The sequence below is a fragment of the Etheostoma cragini genome, chromosome 13 (genome assembly GCF_013103735.1).
Source record: "Etheostoma cragini isolate CJK2018 chromosome 13, CSU_Ecrag_1.0, whole genome shotgun sequence".
Classification (NCBI taxonomy): domain Eukaryota; kingdom Metazoa; phylum Chordata; class Actinopteri; order Perciformes; family Percidae; genus Etheostoma; species Etheostoma cragini.
Window position 1 is genome coordinate 18939817 of NC_048419.1, and position 18807 is coordinate 18958623.

An 18807-nucleotide genomic window follows, 5' to 3' on the forward strand; every position below is an offset into this window, starting at 1 on the left:
CACATTAAAGTCACACCAGCCTATATTGGGGTTATGTTAGGGTTTGCAGTTAGAGAACAAGCACTAGTACTGAGAGAGGCAAACCCACTTAACACACTAGCGTTAGGAGTCTTACTCCTATTTTAGCGCACATGCATAAAAGCGCACCTTGTTCTTTGAAGCACCTTAGATGAAAGTACACACCAAAAAGCAGCCCCCTGAAGCGGTGGGACTCTACAGCCTGGTAGTTGCTTCAGAGTTGACATTAGTGCTTAACATATCAGTTTTAAGGGCCTATAATAGCATCAAGTAAACTTGCAAAAAATAAAAAAGCAGCAACTGAAAAGCAGTTAAAATCTACCCTGTACAATTTTATAATGCAGAAATTTTTGTTTTATACTAAACATCTGACTGGAGTGGTTAAACCAGTAATAGTGACACATTTATTTTGACATGGAAAGTACAGTATAGTGCATACATGTTTGCATGCAATGCAGTTTCACTCCAAATTGAGATTATTGATTAGTAATTGTAACCAGAGGATGACCATAACTGTACAGTTATAACTTGCAAAATGTAGGAGGTTTTTTGAATTGGCTTAGGAAAACCCAGCAGAAGTCATAGATGAGGTAAGAATTTTTTGAATTGCTTCCCTCCATAGTGAGGTAATTTAAATCTCTAGTCTCCACAGCCTAAAGCAGTTTAATTTCACATCACAGCCACGCTTTTTAAAGTTCACCTGAACAGCTGCTGCAGAGAGACTGAGACCACACTCCTTCTAATCATCTAGCACTGGCTCAGCCTCAGACACTGATTTCAGTAGAGGAATACACATAGACACAGCAGGGGTCAAGCGGGGCTGAAAAGGCCACAAATAATGCAACCTGTTTATAACACAGGAATGAATACAGCATTATAAGGTCATTTGATGCTGCAGTCCAAAAAAAACAATTTCTGCCACCCTCCTGACAACAAGATGTGAAGAGAGTCAGGTATGTTTTGGGTGTTCTGATTCACAAGAGACATTGAGTCCATTCTGGTTTACCCCGCTATGGCCCCTCTAAAACTGTTAATTCATCAGTGATTATTAAATTATTGGCAAGAATAAGATCAGTCAAACTTAGATGAGCTATCACGTCAATCCCTCAATGCAAAAGTCATACTATGGTCTTTTGTAATTTACCTATACAATGGTTGAATTGTTTAGTCTTGAAAATAGAGAAAGCAAGACCATGCTAGTTTTAGGAGACAGAAATTAAAAATTTAATCAAATAAAAAAAAATCCACACAAAAGCACATTTGGCTGCGGTTTTCTCAAAATTGGCATCCTTGTACATTAACACAATAACTGTCATTGTGAGGATATAACTCACAAGAGGGCAGGTTTAGTATTACAACAAAAGAACTACTTGCAACAACAATTGCAGTGCAGTTTAACTAATTAGTTCTTCTTTTTGCACAAGGTTGATGAGAACTTCTTCTTATAAACCCACAAACAAAGACTGCACAAAGTGTTCCTTTTTCTTTGAAAGAATGCATCAACCTAAGCTGTAGGTTGAATACTTGGAATGCTGGAGAACGAGTGAAGGCCACTTTCACTGTGTGACACTTGTGTCTTGTCTTAGCATCAGGCCTGTCTACATCTCCTCTGTTACCAGGTCTTTATAGGCTAAAGAGGTTGTAAGTTCTCTGCAGGATTAACCTTCTTTACTGTCTTGGATCTCCTGCAGTTTCTTGTAAGACTTAATCAAGTTTGGAAAACGGGACAAATGTTTATTGTTTATCAGTACGATTACAGATCACATGGGGTGATAGCAGCGGGTTTATACACTTTACTTTTGAAATTAATCTGGCTCTGTTGTTGTTGTATCAAGTCGACTGCTGAAGTTTGCAATTGTAATATGGATTCACTTGATATGTTTGCAAGGAATAACAGTAAGCATATGAAACATCTTTTTTTATTATGCTGTCCATTTTTGCATTTTCAAACCCAGTTTCCAACAGCTGCAGTCCATAATTCACCTCTGACAAAAAACGCCAGATTTTTCACATTCCTCAGGCTGCAGAGATTCCCTCTGCCCCTGTGTCAAAGCTTGGCTTCCAACCGAGACATGCTCACCAACACGCCCCCCGTTCCATGGAAACTCCAGTCCTTCTCAATGGACACATACAGATAGATATACACACAAGCTCACACACAGGCTGTACAGTGCAAGAGACAGTGTGAGTGTGAGCGGGGTTTGTCGGACTTTTACAAACGCACACACAACCAAGGTCCCCCATGGCAGACAGCAAAGCTCTGTGAACTGAGATCTCTTTTGTTTACCCCATGAGACAATAATGTCTCTGTTCTGTCCCTGTCGGTTTTCTCTCTTTTTCCCCATCTTCCCTTTTTTTGCTCTCTCCATGCCCTCTTCTTCTTTCATCCCTTCTTCGCCATACCTCCTCTCCAGGATGACCATCTGCGACCTTTACACCATGCCCCGGGTGGCTGAACCCGTCTGGTTGACTATGATGTCTGGAGCGTCGGAGAAGAACCAGCTCTGCGGTCACTTCATGAAGGAGTTCTCCACGTTGATGGAGCAGGCCTCCAAGAACCAGTTGAGTGTCTGCTTGTAATCACAACACGCCATCAGTCAATGAATTTCTAAAAATGTTGCAGAAGAGGTTGTATCCCAAAACTGGGATAAAGGAACTAAATTATATATTTTTTTAAACTTATCTATCATATAGCATAATGGGTTTTGGCATTTGTATGGCCACAGCAAACCCACCTCCTGGGAAAACCAGACAGTTCATCCCCACTTGATCTTCTCTGAGCTGAAAAGCATTAGGAAAGCAGACCGGAATCAAGCATGCTCCTAAATATAAAGAGGGGCACTGCAACACTCGGAGATAAAGAACCATGCATAGCTTTTCCACTTTGCTTATTAACAGAAAAACACATACAGGTTCACAAACACCATTCATTCTATTCTATTCTACATAGTCATGGTCTTTCTCTCCCTTTCTTACACTTGTACACACACACACACACACACACACACACACACACACACACACACACACACACACTGAATCTTTCACCCTCTGCAGTTATTTGTCTGCCTCAGAGGGAGCTGTGAATGAGAAGATCCCTGCCAGTCTCTAATTGCTTATTGTTGCTGTTACTAAGCCATGTCAAGCCACTGCTAATTGTACATATATGAATTGGTAGCAAGGCCTTTATTGAACATGGCACCAGTATTCAGTACAGTTGGTTTATGTAGAACTCAGTACAGTCAACTGAATTATTTCATCAAGTGTGTCTTGAAGGAAAGGAATATTTGCCAACATTTTTGAAAAATGTTTTTCTAAGCTTCACCACTGATTTGAATAAAGCAAATCTATTAGATAAACCTGCAAATAAAGGAAAGAAAGGACAAACTTGAGTAAAAAATAAACAAACAAATATGATAAAAACAATCATTAAAATAAAACCTGAAGACAACAAGGTATAAGTTAACCTTAAAGATCTATACCTCACTTAGATCTAACCTATCTAATATACAGGAAGAGTCAATGGTGGACTGGACTTAAGGAAAGAAATCAGGTGCTGCTGAAGTTTATCATTATTATAAAAAAAGTGTAAAATACAAAACAAAAGTGAAGAGAACATTTGGTATTTAAGCTTGATAAATGAGTGAATATGACAATAGTATTCCTGTGTGTTAATCTGACACCAACAATGTTGCATAAGCAACCACAGCCAAGATGGATGAAGAAAGTGGAAATTCAAACATGAGCAACAGAAAATATCATGTAAACATACATCATAGTGCCACCCAAACTCCTTTGATTTACATTTATTTTTAATTCTGAAGATTGGGGAATACTATCATTAAAAGGTTTTTGTTTTATATATTTATTTTTATAAAACATCCATTCCACACCACATGGTCCACAGATATTAACTTTCTTATACTCTCTGAATGTTGACATGCATAAAAGCATTATTATTAGCATAAGTTCTCAGTAAAAGTCACCATTTCCACCAGCACTCATTTGAATGACTTTCACATAACTACTTTTACATAGTGTTGACTCTCGGATGAAGCATCGTGTCTCCCTGGCAACAACTTGTCTTGCTGTATAACATCATGTCTTTTCTGAAGCATCCCAGCAGTATTCCGATGACTGCCGCAGTCGCATCTGTTCTAGCACATGATTGAACTTTACTAACACCATGACAGTGTTGAGTCATGAGACAGGAAAGGAAGTAGACACTTGTGGTCAGGACTGAGAAGTGAATCATGCTAATAGATCGCGTGAATGTCTCCGCATACATCTGTGTATGTGTGTTTTGCAAACAATGATTGTGTGTCCAGTCCAGCAAGAAAACCTCTAATTAAAGCTTTGCGTGGCGTGAGAAAACATGTGACCTAACCAAATAAGGTCAGGAGGAATACTGAGAATGTGCACCTAACTAGGAAGTCAATTTCTGAATTCTCCTCTACTTTCTGCTGACGATCTCATATCTCATATTCCAGATTCCTCCCAGCGTTATTAACAGCCATCCTGACCAATCATCTGGCCTGGGTGCCCACCGTCATGCCCAATGGGCAGCCTCCAATCAAGATCTTCCTGGAGAAACACTCCTCCCAGAGCGTTGACATGCTCGCAAAGACGCATCCTTACAACCCACTTTGGGCACAGCTAGGTGAGTCCTAACCTCCAATTATTAATAATTTTAGCAATTTAGGACTAGACTTTCTTCTCTAAATGCAACTCCATTATGTCTAAAATTTGCTAATGTGTGCATTTTTATATATATAAATAGCTTTAGTTAAATGTATAGGTGCATATGGCAAGTAATGATATCCATCTTAATTATCCATAACATCTTAACCAGTATGTTGAATAGTCCACATTTTCCCCTCAAGTTCTCAAGTGACAAGAGAAACCTATAGAAAGTGAGTTCATGGGGACACCTAGTGTTTATAAGTGAGGATTGCATGCCAGAAAAAAATGGGCATGATTGCCTGATAATTGTTCAAACATAACTTTACAAGTTTGGGAAATTGTAATCAGCGGAAAAAAGTAAAAGAAACTTACACAGTTTTTTTACATGATTTTACCAATGATTATGCAGGCATTACCTGTTCAAAGAAATTGAATCTAAAGACCCTTTCAGCAATCCTAATGTGTTTTTTTCGTCACTGTTTCTAGGAGACTTGTATGGGTCCATTGGATCCCCGGTGCGGCTGTCGAGGACAGTGGTGGTAGGCCGCAAACAGGAGCTGGTCCAGAGACTCCTCTATGTCCTCACATACTTCATCCGCTGCTCCGAGCTGCGGGAGACCCACATGCTGGACAGCGCTGAGGATGAGGCCATTGTCATTCCCGGCTCCCTCATCACCACCTCCCTAAGGAAAGGAGAGGTGGAGGAGTCAGACTATGTCCTGGTTACTGTCCATAAACCCAGCGGGGATTACTTGTCTCAAGGAGCCCATAGTCGGCAGACCGAGGCAGAGGACAGCAGCTACCCTTCAGACCAGAGCAGCACATACACAGACACAGAGGTGGAGAATGGCACCGGGGACACGAATGAGGATGAAGAGGAGGAGGACAGCAGTGAGAGTCATGGGTCCAGGAGCAGTGTGCTACAGACGGGACAAAGCCAGGGTAACAACCCTGTTATCAGGACTGTAGAAGCATCTGAAACCAGGGAGTCTTGCAGCCCAATGGCCACAGATACCCGACTGGAGACAGTGCTGCGTGTTTGCTCGGCATCACCCAGGGAGCAGGTCTGTGTGCTGGATACAGAGACCAAGGGAGACCTACAACTTAATGTCCCATCCATACCCACGACCCTGGCATCAAGTCCACCCCCAACTCCTGTTACCACAGAGGATAAAAACTCTGAGGCAGTAGCTGGGGTGGACGCGGGCATGGGGAGCCAGCCCACCAGAGTGCTGGCTCCTCGGCCCTTGGGGGTCCCTCTAGAAAAGAAGCCTCCAGATAAGAACCTGGCTGCTGCAGTGTCAGTACCATTGATACCGGGGAACACCATGATAGGGCCCATGGCTTTGTCTCTAACAGAAGAGGAGGAGCTGGCATCAAAAGTCACTTTCCTTATTGGAGACTCCATGTCTCCTGAGTCTGACACAGAGAGCCGCAGAAGGAAGGTGGAGGAGGATATCAAAAAGCACAAGAAACACCTCAAGGACAAGCATCCACTTCACCAGCAGCTGTTGTTGCAGCAGCAACAACAGCATTATCAACAGCAACTGCAGCATCTGCACAGAGTCGCAGATTCAAAGACCAGCAACCCCAGTGCATCAGAGGACCAAACCAAACAGACCAAGTCGGCTCCTACCCTGCAGCGGGTGTCCAGTTCAATGCCCCCCTGGAGCTTAAATCATATGGATGATTTTGAAGAGTATTTCAGCCCGGAAAACCCTGTAGAGACTAGGACTATAGACGATGTGGCCAAACAGCAAGAGGCCAGCACCACAGACAGTATGCACAAAGACTTGCTGGACCCCTCGGGAGACCCTTGTATCGGTGACTTAGCGGGTCACAGCTTTCAGGGTGCAGTCACGGGTCGAGGTCTGGGTCTCTGTTTAGGTTCAGGTAGTGCTGAGGCAGGGTCCAGCAGGAAGAAAGACACTTTGTTAGATGTCCAGAGGAGGTGCAGGTGTGGGTCTACAGACTCATCTGACACCTGCTGCTGCAGGGGCTGTTCTGCTGAGCAGGACAAGGGTCCTCTGGTGTCAGTCCCCATCCCAAAGGATGGAAACGGCAACAGCAAAGATGACCAAAAGTGTAAGGTGGTACCTGTCAATGACTGGGAGATACCACGCAACGAGAGCTCAGACAGTGCGCTGGGGGACAGTGAGAGTGAGGAGACAGAGGACTGGCAGGAGGAAGTGCTGGTGCCCTTCCCAGGGTGAGTAGAGGACTGCTACAGTCATTCACAGACCCACTTCCCTGCTAACTTTCTTTTCCCGTTCACGTTCAAGGTCTAATCATAGTAATGATGACGGCAGGGAATAAGTGAGACTAACATTCTAGTTTCATCATTTGACAACCAAGAAAGTAATGTCTTGTCTCATATGTTTGATTTAAAGGTCAAAGTTGGTAGAGAACTACTCAAAGCCAAGCATTGCCAATTTTGGCCGGTCTCTGTTTGGAGGCTACTGCCCCGCCTACGTGCCAGACTTTGTACTGCATGGGTTGCCAAGTGAAGAGAAGCTACGGCAGTGCCTCATGGCTGAATTAACTCATGCTGTTCAGGTAAAGAACTGAAGTGTTTCAACCTATTATTTAGTGGGCTATTTTTTAATTGCCATTTAAATGTCTCAAGCATCCTTAGTTTGAACACACCCTTGCACTGTTGCTGTAAAACAAGTAGTATAATTTATAATATTAATTTATAAGGCTTGCTCATGTACATCAGAGTTCGAGGCATGCATTAATATGCGATGAATTCCCCTTTTGCATGGGTTTTATTGGTTTAAGTGAAAACATTTTCCTGTCCTTTGTAGCATCCAGTACTGGATGAGCCCATAGCGGAGGCCGTCTGCATTATAGCGGACACAGACAAGTGGACAGTGCAGGTGGCCAGCAGTCAGAGACGAGCCACGGACATCAACAAGCTGGGGAAGGAAGTCCTGGTGTCGAACCTGGTTTCCAGCTTATTGCAATCCACTCACCAGCTCTACAAACTCAACCTCTCACCCAACTTTGTATGTTACACCTCTCAGTCGAACACTGATTATCTTTTGGTATACAGTCATTACCATTTTGATTATTGTGCTTTATCAACCATGTGTTTGTCTCTCTCTCCTCTCTTCCTTAGTGTATTATGCACCTTGAAGACCGCCTGCAGGAAATCTACTTTAAGAGTAAGATGCTTGCTGAGTATTTGAAGGGCCAGACACGAGTCCATGTGAAAGAACTGGGCATGGTCTTGGGGTAAGCAGTTAACCTTAATTCTCAACACACAGGTGCTTTAAGGCTTGACATTAAAATATATTACTAAAATTTACCCTGTGTAGTTTTTGACATCAAGCAGCTGGTGTCTGTTTTGTCTTGTGCACACACATGACGATGTAAATAAACATGCACTAACAGTCAGTGTTGTGTAGACATTGTTATGCCACACAAAATAATTTGAAATGTTTGGGATAAAAAGGAACTGTAAAACAGTGCAGATGCTCTGTAGTTCTTTATCTTGCCAGTTTTTTGCGTAAGGTAAAGGTTTTAGGGCCATACAAAAATGTTCCTAGTGTTCAGTGTTTTTTTCTGTCATTTTAAGTAGGACATTTAACTTATCCTGATCTTTGCTCTGGCATCATTGCAGAATCGAGTCCAGCGATCTTCCCCTGTTGGCTGCAGTGGCCAGCACTCACTCCCCTTATGTGGCCCAGATCCTACTATGAGACTGTAATGACACTAAGGTCCCAAGCAGTGAGCTGTCTGAGGTTGTGCCAGTCTGGCACCAAAAATGGCCATCCATGGTTCACCCCGACATGGTCTCCTGACCCACATGCCTGAGCAAAGTAGGATCTTTTCTCTGAGCCTTAGCAGCGCACATCTTTACGGACCACAGCCAGCTCCTCCCTTCACTACCATTGCTGCTGAATGTGGTGCAATACAGATGTTACACCACAGGGAGGAACTAGAGACCACAGTCCCACAGATGGAGTGATGCTCTGCAGATAACTGAAGTATCCCTGAAATGACCTTCTCCAGTTGTTTGAATGTTTCTTTTAAAGCAGAATTTTTTTTTTTTTTTTTTGGACACAAAAGCCAAAGACTTTATACATTTTTCCAGTTGAGAATGAGACTTTAACCCAACATAAAAGTGGTCCACAGCATTTGAAAGCTGGGAACCTGAGGATTTGACATGCAGCTCAGCACTGTGTCAAGTTCTTCAAGTCATAAATATTAAGTCATTTAATTAATTCATTTAAATACATCCTGAAAGTGTATAAGGCCATTCTCATGTCACTTAAGTTGTTGCAGAAGTCTTTGAGTTGATACCATTTGGTACACAGATTTGGTGAAAAGTTTAACCATTTTAAAAACTTTTATCAGTTGGAGATTTCTGCAAGAATTGCATTTTTTGGCGATTGGCTGGGGAGCACTTTTGTTCTGGAAACAGCTGAGATACTCACTTATAGCTATACCTATGAAAGTTTCATGTGATTATGCTGGAGGTCACAAAAGGTAATTTATACATTAACTCAAATTTTAGAAAATGATGACTATCATCACACAGAAATACAATTACTGTCATTGCATCTACAAGAGTCTCTTTGCAGTCATACCCAATTTAAGCAACTCCAAGACCACAAAATGCAGAAATATATTAATACACCATTTCAGGATAGGTGAAAATACCAGATGTATTCTGCATGAGAGACAACTGCATGGTTACTGCCAAAGCTGCATGGGATTAGCATGAAGTGGGCATGTCTGTAAGGAGAGACTCATGGGTAGTCTCTCATTGCCCCAGGCGCTGTCTCCACAGCGCTGCGGAGAAAGGTCTGGCAACAGGAGCATACACTTCTGGATAGAAGGAATAAATAATGGTCAGGGGTTGTTTTTTATTTCTTTAAACCAATCACAACTTTTGTGGGCGGTGCCAAGCCCAACGCCGCGAGCGTGGCTCTGCAATATAGTCTTGGAAAGGAAGTTGTCTTGGTGCAACAATTGCACCCGCAAAACAAAACGCCTCATTTAAGATTGATTGAAGTTCTCACAATACAGTAACATGAGCTATTTAAATGAGCTGGATACATGGTTAAATGTAATTTGCTCTTACCAGTACATCGCCATCTGTATTTTGTCCATAGCAGAACCCCGCCTATAGCTCCCAAAATGTCCCAGTTAGAGAGTTAATACCGTAAACATAGTCTATGTAAATCCTTACAGTCATTCCCCAAACAAACCAAGCAGGCCTGCCTTGTTGCACGATCCAAACGGTCTTCAAAAATTGCCGTTTTCAGCGTTTAACTTTGCTCAGAGGTTCCGGTTGCTGTTGCTTGATGGGACCAGAGAACACAAAGAAAGCGAAAAAGTGAGGGACGTCCGGCGGAACTTCCAGCGGCACCAGAACTGTCTGGTGAATGAACCGTCGTTAATCCAGAATAAATTGCGGGTAACCCATAGAACCCATTTTCTTTCAGACATCTTGAGATTAGAGGTCAAGGGACCCATTGGAAAATGGAACTGCTAGATATTTAGCCACCTTTCGGACGAGCATGACGTGGTTGGTACCATTGGATTCCTTAGATCATCTAGTTTCATACAACACCAATATATTGTATCCATCTTCAAATGTGAGCTTGATGCAACCTCTGAAATAACAAAAAGTTGTCCAGGCCCGCTGGCGGCGCCATCAGAATCGCGATCTTTTTTTTTCTTCTTTTTTTTTTTACCTTCTCTGGACAATCTTAAACCCAGTCGTACAAAGTGACTAAGTTTGACATAAACATTTTTAAACATTACTTTGAGGTAAATATCATTGAGAACATTATCATTAACATTATGTCATGCCAATTATGTTATTTCATTTATCTTCACGTATTTGTTTACAGGCCAAATTTCCCCGAGATATCTCAATGAGAAGTTTGATTTTCTTGTCAGATTGAAATGCACACCTGACTTAAGTCTATTTTGTGTCCACATGGAGGTAATCGATGCACACCGTGATTGTTGGTTCTACAACCTGTTTTTGAAATGGCTAAAAGTGGCTTTGACATTCTTATCATAGGTACAGCACTACCTCAGATCCTCCAATGGGCTGTGGATGACACACATTTACAGTTGCCCCATAGAAAACCCTGAAGTATACTTTTTAAGCTACTTTAATCAGAGGAATGTCAGCATCAACTGCGTGCAGACTCTATGCTGTGTTCTTTGAAAAAGGAAAGGCTGTTAAATTCCTTAGGAATGACCTTTACACACGTGTTTGCTTTAGAATGTGATTAAGGGAGGAGAAGGGTCCCTTTCTACTGTGGAAAAGCTAAAACATGCATCATCTACATATATTTTAGAACCAAAATGCTGAGATATTTTCACACTTTTATAGCTTTGCCACCTTTTTACGATGTTTACGTCTTTGATGTTTGCTACAGAGAGGGTAGAGGAACACAGGAGGCCTTACAGTGGATTAATATATATATATATATATACACTGTATATATCGGTTAACACTATTTTCAAACATGTTTCAATGACAGTTGTACTCACAAAAACACGCAAAATACAATACTATAGTAGCAGACTTTTTTTCTTTTGTTTTCTGTTTGATTTTCCACGACATTGACAAATGATTTTAGTTGTTCTGCCATGTAGCACATAGCCGGGGTGCGATTTTCTGGGTGGAAAAGGGAGGTTGAGTTGCTCTCACAGCTTCTGTCCTGGGCATAAAGTGTACGTTATTATTACTTCTTCTTGTCATGGGATGTCAGCATTGGAAATTAATCTTTATTTTCTTTTTTTTTATTGCAGATATATGGCAGAGGTGAGATGGAGGAAAAAAAAAAGTAGCTTACTGGGGATAAACACTAAACTCAAGATCTTGAGTTTGAAAGTCAAGATGTTTTTTTTTTTATTTTATCATCTTTTTTTTTTTAATCTTTTTTTTTTACAACTATGAAAGTCGAGATCTTGACTTTCAAACTCGAACACTCGACTTTCATGGACCTCCATGTCAAAGTGAAGATCTCGCAAATAAAATTTGAGATCTTGCAAAAGTGTTTGTCCTAGTATATGTTTTTATAATTTTAATTTTTAAAAAAACATTTTTTTTCTCCATGTCAAAGTCAAGATCTGAAAATGAAACTCAAGATCTTGCCAAACAAAGTCATGATCACGCAAAAGTGTTAGTCCCCAGTACATGTTTTTTTTCACCCCCTCCATGTCACCTCCAGGACTCTGTACAGACAAGATAAGATGAGTTGAAATTTTTCAAACAATTCACAATATAGTAAACGCCAAAAGCAGGGTAAAAGTACTGAGTTTTCAAACACATACTATATGCTCATACAAACACTACTCTCTCAGCCCAAAGAATGTATGTAGGTGGCAAGAGAATTGCAGGCGGAGGGACAGACAGCAGCCAGCTCAATATAAATTCACCTGAGTCTGGAAAGTAACTTCCCCAAATTTCTAATAATCTTCTTTAAAAATTGTGTGAGTGAGTCTCGGGCTTTAGGTAACTCTACACAGAGAATGGCTTGAATTGAAAATGTGATGAAAAAGCAGGAATAACTGTCAGTGTGACCCCGAGAACGGCGTTTCTATAAACTCAAATCGCACCCTGTATTTGACCCAAGTCTTAATGGAGATGTGGCATGAATGCATCACAGGCTTCTGGAGAACTCATTTTGCTGGTAAAATGGCTGTACACATGCTTGTTACTGCATTAAAGATGCTCCGCTGTATCAGCCTACATTTTGTACAACCCAGCCATTATGTTTAAACGGTATGAATATCTATCTGCTTTTCCCTCTTTGTATATGAATAAATTATAAAGTTGCCCGCGGTATGTGTAACGTTTCATGTAAACTGTACATACTCTGTTTATTTCCATGTATTTGTACAGAATGTCTTTTAAGAATTGTCTCCTCAAATCATTTTTTCCCAATTTTATGGGAATGTTGTGCAATAAAGATGCGACGTTAAGTACTTGGTCTCTGGGAATTTTTTCTTTCACAGAATCAAAAGGAAAAGGGGAGAAAGTTCTGGAGTAAATATTGAGAGTAGAAGGTTAGGGTTATTACTCTGTGACAGCGCAGTAGATCCAAACACTGGCTTGTACCTGTTCAGAAGACGTTGCATTAAAGCAACAACATCCCAAGCCACCTGTGAAACCACAGGCCTAGCTCTGAGTCAAGCTTGTGTTTCTTCACATCTCATAGTAGCAGCTGTGGTTTCTTCTCTACTTTCCCCACAAACTTGAATAAACTATCAACAGTTTGTGGAATTGTCACGTGTGAACTGGTTTTAGGTTTGCGGTTTTTCTTTCTTAGTTTATCAAAAATTAATCTATTACTGTGAAATTGCCTCATTATTATTTTTTTTTTCAAACAGACTGGAAAATAGCCTGGCGATAAATCAGTGCGAACTCTGTGTAAGTATAGCACGTTGGTTTGGTGGTGGGTTGACTTCCAGTGATCTGCTCACCATCTGGATCACGCATTTAACCACCTTTTGGGATTTACAAACTGTCTGTGGCTCCACCCCACCCGCCCCACGGCAAGGGAGGTAAAACGAAACGAGCACACACACCACAGTTATGCAATAAAGGAAGGAGTGTCCTGGCTAAAAGCACTGGCAGCAAATACGAGTCTCCTGTCACTGACAGCATTTCAGTAGGACTATTCTTACTGTCTTCACGTGGATATATATTTTAAGAGAGCGACCGGAAAACGTCCCATTAAGCACTGTTGATTAAATCAAGCGTTTAATCTAAATTTAGATCTTAAAAAATAAATAAATCGGAAAAGCACGTTGATACGCTTTTACATTAAGGTTTAACAGTAATTTCCCGCAAAACTACTGAATGTCTTGAGTGAGCTGTTGCTTTTAGATGCAGTTTAGTTGTCTGAGTGATCCTGATAATCCTGCATTTTGAGCAATCTGACTTCAGAAGTGTCAGAAATCAAAGGGAGGATCTATGCTGGATTGAAGGACTCCTTATGAAGCTCGTACACTCGAGCTCCCATACGACTATATCACTTTTGAAAAAATAAATAGCATTTTCTACATGTCTTACAAACAAAAAATGGAATTGATTCAAGAAATAAATACACCCGTGCTCACTTGGTATACATGCAGGAACGGAGATACGGAGTTTATTGATATGGTATAGTTTCTGGTGTATAATATTAGCTTTTTGCTTTTGCTTTGTAACTAAGTAGCATAAGGACATTTTAATGACTCTTCTCTAGGCTACATGCTGCTGATGCAATAAGCCTACTTTTTTTTTTAAATACTTTTTTGTTGAGCCACTCTCATTAGTTTGTGAAAGTGTCTTTTGAGAAACGAAGTCATTATTTGAGATACTAAGTCATTTTGCGATTGGTTACTAAGTCATTATTTTGCGAAAGTTTGTCATATTACCCTATAGTTTCATCACGTTGGCGGTAATAAACATCCATATTATAGACACAATAATCCAATCTTGCGCGGTAAAATAACATTAGCCAACACTTGAGTCGTCCATGTGTATATCACTAGAGTCATAAATACCTTTATTTCCGACATTGTTTGAATGCAGCATCATCTCTGTGCAGACAGATGTCGTCAACTCTCCACACTCAGATCTGCTGGAGGAGGAGGGATCTAAATCTGAACTCCTGGATCTGACTGACGCCGGCTACTGAGGTGGATATTTCCTTTAACAAAATGTACAGAATTCAAGACCACTGGTCCCATAGATTTAACTTTCTGTCACACTTTGCTGGAATCTACTGTTTTTCGGAAGCGCAGTAACGTTAGTTAAAAGTGTTTTAATCTTCTGGAGGAGAAGGAGCTGGTCGGTAAACTCCATCCATGCTCGACTCGGCGAAGACAAGATCCACGGAGATGTGAGTTTGTTCAGCTCGGGTCGGATAAAAGAGCAACTAGGAGACGTGAATGTGAGGATACCTAGAGAGCAATTAAAAGGTGGATTGGAGCCGAAGTTATGAAAATGACCGGCGCGATGGAAACTTCTTTCAAACTGGCTTTGAAGAAACCGCCCTCCCTACGGACAGCAGAGGTAAACAAAACTATCGTTTTTTTATTTACATTAGCATCGCCTTGCTAACGTTAGCAAAAATCAAACTGTTGCTTCACCTTGCTGAAGGAAAACTTCACTCAGCTGTCGTTGGAGTTTGACTGAAGTTAGTCCACAGGAAGTTGCTTGTGGTCTAGCCTGCTAGCTATGTCATTTGGACTTTTCAATACACTCACATGCTAATTAGTACACACTGTAACGATACATGACTTAATTAAGAGCCTGTAACGGAAACAACATTTAGCTAACTGGCTAGTTTTGGGTGAAGTCCTGGCCAGGCTAAAATACAACAGCTCTAACTTTATGACGTGCAATGCAGATATAACACTGAAATAGAAAAACCTAGAGTCGAGTCAAATCATTCAGGACAAAATGTATCAGAGGCTTAAGTGGCAGCCAAACTAGAGTGCAGGATCTGCACTTGGTCCTAGAGAGGGTCTCAGTGGTCCCCATCATATGTTCAAGTCTTTCAGGGTAGTTTTATAATATTTAGACAAGAAAGACCCATCATTTTTTGGTCCTTGACATGACAAGTGTGGAATAACCCTCTTCTACTGCAATAACTTCTGTGCCTGCCAACCAACAGTCTTACTAAGCAAAACATAACATCACAGCTTCCCATCAGAGGGCTTACATGTCTAAGCCCCGGAGGTAGTTTGTGTAAACTTTAGCTTGAATGAGGCCAGTTAAATTAAATCACCACAGCTTTCTCATCCCTCCTCCTTCCCTCTGCTGCCTCCTCCCTACATGAAGCTGTGGAAACACAGCTGGCTTGTCATTGCTTTACTTATGCTCTGAGCCCAAAAATAGCTCATGGCGTACTCTCTTCAATGTTCAGCTGCCGGTTATAGTTTTGAAGTGCAAGCACTTTTCAAAGTACTATCAGATCACAAAAAATTAAAAAAAATTAAAAAAATCCAACCTTGCTATCCTTCAGCTTTGCATGACACTGTTAAAAAGGTCCTTTTTTATGGCTCTGATCCTCTATTTTGTGGGTGCATGCTGGGTAGAAAGCTTCTTTCACACCTTCATAGTGAGCTTTGTGTGCACTTGAACAAACCATAACAACCTTGTTTAGCCTACAAAAAAATATGACACAGTCATAGCAATGAAGTAGATCTCTGATTTCTGTAATCAGACACACATGATAGGTAGCACTTTGAGAAAGTAACTAAATTAAGCAGTATCCTCCCTAATGCAGTGGAAAAATCCTCTTTTTTTCTCACTCTCAAAAATTCCAATTTTATAACCAGCATTATTATAGCTGAAGTAGAGACAAATACAGTGACATGTTTCAATGCAGTTATTCATAATGTTTATAGGGGTGGGTGTGGAATTTGTCACAAATGAAATGCTTCTTTTCATGACATGAGTACTCTACAAGTACTGAGGTCCTTGCCTGTAATTGTAAAAACACATTACACGTGTGGTTTTGCTACAACTGAAACTAAAGCCAGATCCCAACCTGAAAAAGTAGCCAATGTGTTAATATCTTTTTATGCTCAGTCATAATTTAAAACCACCAAAAGCACATTCAGTGCAACAGTACGATAAAGCCATGTTGTAGTCTACGGCTGTCTCAGCCTGTCAATCATGATGATTGAACAGACTGCAAATATTAAAGACATAAACGGTGGTAATGGAGCTCTCACCAAGCATTGTGTAGCCGACCATCATGCATACAAAATCATTAAATGATAAATTACACCCTCAAATAACCACCAAGCAATTGTTCAGGCCTATTATAGAGGAACCTTTGATAAGGGAGGAGGTGCAGACCAAACATGAGTCTAGAGACCTTTCCCAGATTTCAAGGATGCCATGAGACTGGTTGGCAAGGTTGTTAAACTGTTGTTGAATGTGGTGCTGCAAGTAAGTACTCACTCAGTGTGACTACATGCACAGCAGTTACCCGAGTTAAGTGAATAACCGAGTTATGCCAGTTCTCTTCGTATACATGAGGAAGGAAGAATGACAGGAGTAACTCTACCGCCAGCAAAGTAGTTAGTGCACTTTCTACGCACAAGTAGCTTTTTCTTCCGGTTAACCTATGTACAAAAAAACACACAACCGGCCAATAAATTAGTAAAAGTTAACAACTTAATGTTTTATTCACACTCCTGTCACAGCGCAGGAAAGCGCATTGCTCTCGCCAGATAACTGACTACTTTGTTTAAAAAAAATCTGTTACCATTGTCCCCCAGTGCCAGGTGATGTTAGCGAGCTAATGTTAGCTAAGTAACAATTACAGTAGCCAGTGGCCGCAGCAGGGACGGCTCGGCCCTTCCACTTTTTTTGCCGAGATACAGCGTCGACATCCCCGGAGATTGACAATCTGTTTAGGCATTTCCCGGTGTCTGTTCTGCCTTGTTGGGGAATAGCTCCCTCTCCAGGTTGTTGAGCAGCCTTTGATGGGGATACATTCCCATTTTTATTGGCACTATTAATTATGGTTTCAAGGTTTTTCCCTTGTAAACACCCCAAGTTTGATTCTATTTGAGTATATTATAAGCCTTGGAGTTTAAGGGATACTTTGCAGATTTGAATCCAGCTCTGTGTCATCTTTGTGTGGACAGTACGTTTGGATGAACAGTGTTTTGGCTTCCCTCTGTGGCGCCAGAACATGGAGCTCGGACTAGCCGAGGTCTGTTCAGAGCGATGAAATGACATGTAATCCGGCGGATCTCGGGCAGACCGCCGCTCCTCTGCTCAGCTGAGCTTGGAGCTTCAGCGGCCACGAAGGGAAGCAAAACTGTTTTTCTGCACTACGCTGCCATGACACAGAGCTGGATTTAAATCATCTGACATGTGGATGAGCATAGCATAAGAACAAGGTGCGTTGTTTTTCTTAGAAAGTGTTTTTGGTTGAGCTAAATTTCTTGGTGTTGAAAGTTTTAAGACGTGCTATAGGTTGGTCTGTCTCCTGTGCAGATGTTTGGCTTGGTGGGTAATCTCTCCCACTGCAGGTTTTATGCCCCGTTGACCTTTCCCAGTTTCGTGAGTTTTCCACCCAGCTCTTCCCTCCCCGCCTACCTTTCACAGTGCCATCCAGACGCCCTGATGGTAACAGACAACAAATCACGCTGGGTGATTAACGGTAGTTTTAGCTGCGCCCAGTAAATGTGAGACATTTATGGGAATTCCAACCATCACAAAGCCACAGGCTCCCCTAGGGAAGGTGCAAGTGAGGAAGAGAAAGAGAAACACAGACTTAAGTGGTAACTTCTTCCTTTTTACGCAAGCAGTGGAGCCGCTATGAACAGAACAGAGGAGGAGGAGATGCAGACCAGTATGTGGTCGATGGTGCTGTATTCTTGGAGCGTATACAAAGAAACCTGTTTCAAAAGACTCTGTGTGTTTTAGCAGAATTTACCAAAAAGGGTGATTTGCTCAATTCTGACGCAGCTCAACAAATTAAAGTTAAGAATAATACTGGTGTGTTCGGTCCTTGTCTTCATTAACCAGTTCCTGGTTCCTCTCTTTGGAGGCTTTTGGCAACCATCTGTTATTGCTAAATTACTAATTTTAAGCATTTTTCTGAGCAGGATTTGCAGTTTACTAAAAAAAATAGCATGGATAAACCTATATTTTTCAAAAAAATAATAGTTTAACTAAACCTAAACTCTCCAACGCCGAGATAGGGCTGTAAGGAAGTAATCAAAAGAGATGGCAGTGAGAGAATTACACACCATCAAAAGCTGGGCTGAGAGAATGCGATGAGAACTTGTACTTATTTTATGAAGTGAATATGAGAAAAGTGGGGGAAATACAGGCCAAGACTCATTACCTGTCATAGAGCACCTGCGAATGTGATGATAAAAATTTAAATTTAAAAAATGAAGGAATTTCCTTCCGAGGCGGAGCATAGGCAACTGGCAATAATTCTCCACCTCGTCCTGTTCTGTGCCAGCTTCTCCAGATCTTGCCATCTGTAGCCAACTCTTTCCCTTTCGGCTGTGACACCCCTCCTCCAGATGTTTCTTGGTCTCCATCTACCACGTTTGCCCTGTGGGTTCCACTGCAGGGTTTGGCGTGTGAGGGAACTAAAA

General features: G+C 41.4%; 2 protein-coding genes and 1 long non-coding RNA gene across 11 annotated transcripts in view; all 3 read left to right on the plus strand.

Annotated features, from left to right (window-relative positions):
* fnip1 (folliculin interacting protein 1) overlaps positions 1-10196 on the plus strand; it is a 39722-nt gene extending 29526 nt beyond the window's left edge. For 3 of the 4 annotated variants that reach the window (XM_034890799.1, XM_034890803.1, XM_034890802.1), the window contains 7 exons: positions 2433-2579; positions 4509-4678; positions 5188-6910; positions 7092-7257; positions 7509-7709; positions 7823-7938; positions 8327-8971. In XM_034890799.1, the coding sequence (XP_034746690.1) occupies positions 2433-2579; positions 4509-4678; positions 5188-6910; positions 7092-7257; positions 7509-7709; positions 7823-7938; positions 8327-8405 (2602 nt within the window). In that variant the 3' untranslated portion in view covers positions 8406-8971. Of the gene's footprint in view, positions 1-2432; positions 2580-4508; positions 4679-5187; positions 6911-7091; positions 7258-7508; positions 7710-7822; positions 7939-8326; positions 8972-9632 lie in introns of those variants that run through there. The other variant, XM_034890804.1, reaches the window with a different exon arrangement.
* Positions 10197-10379: 183 nt separating this feature from the next.
* On the plus strand, positions 10380-12663 carry LOC117955978. The gene is made up of 2 exons (XR_004659169.1): positions 10380-11497; positions 12066-12663. It is a non-coding gene; the product is annotated as an uncharacterized LOC117955978 (long non-coding RNA).
* Positions 12664-14286: 1623 nt separating this feature from the next.
* The window catches only part of rapgef6 (Rap guanine nucleotide exchange factor (GEF) 6), a 131280-nt gene continuing 126759 nt past the window's right edge, over positions 14287-18807 (plus strand). For 3 of the 6 annotated variants that reach the window (XM_034890791.1, XM_034890792.1, XM_034890795.1), the window contains exon 1: positions 14287-14740. In XM_034890791.1, the coding sequence (XP_034746682.1) occupies positions 14666-14740 (75 nt within the window). In that variant the 5' untranslated portion in view covers positions 14287-14665. The remainder of the gene's footprint in view (positions 14741-18807) is intronic. The other 3 variants (XM_034890793.1, XM_034890796.1, XM_034890794.1) reach the window with 2 other exon arrangements.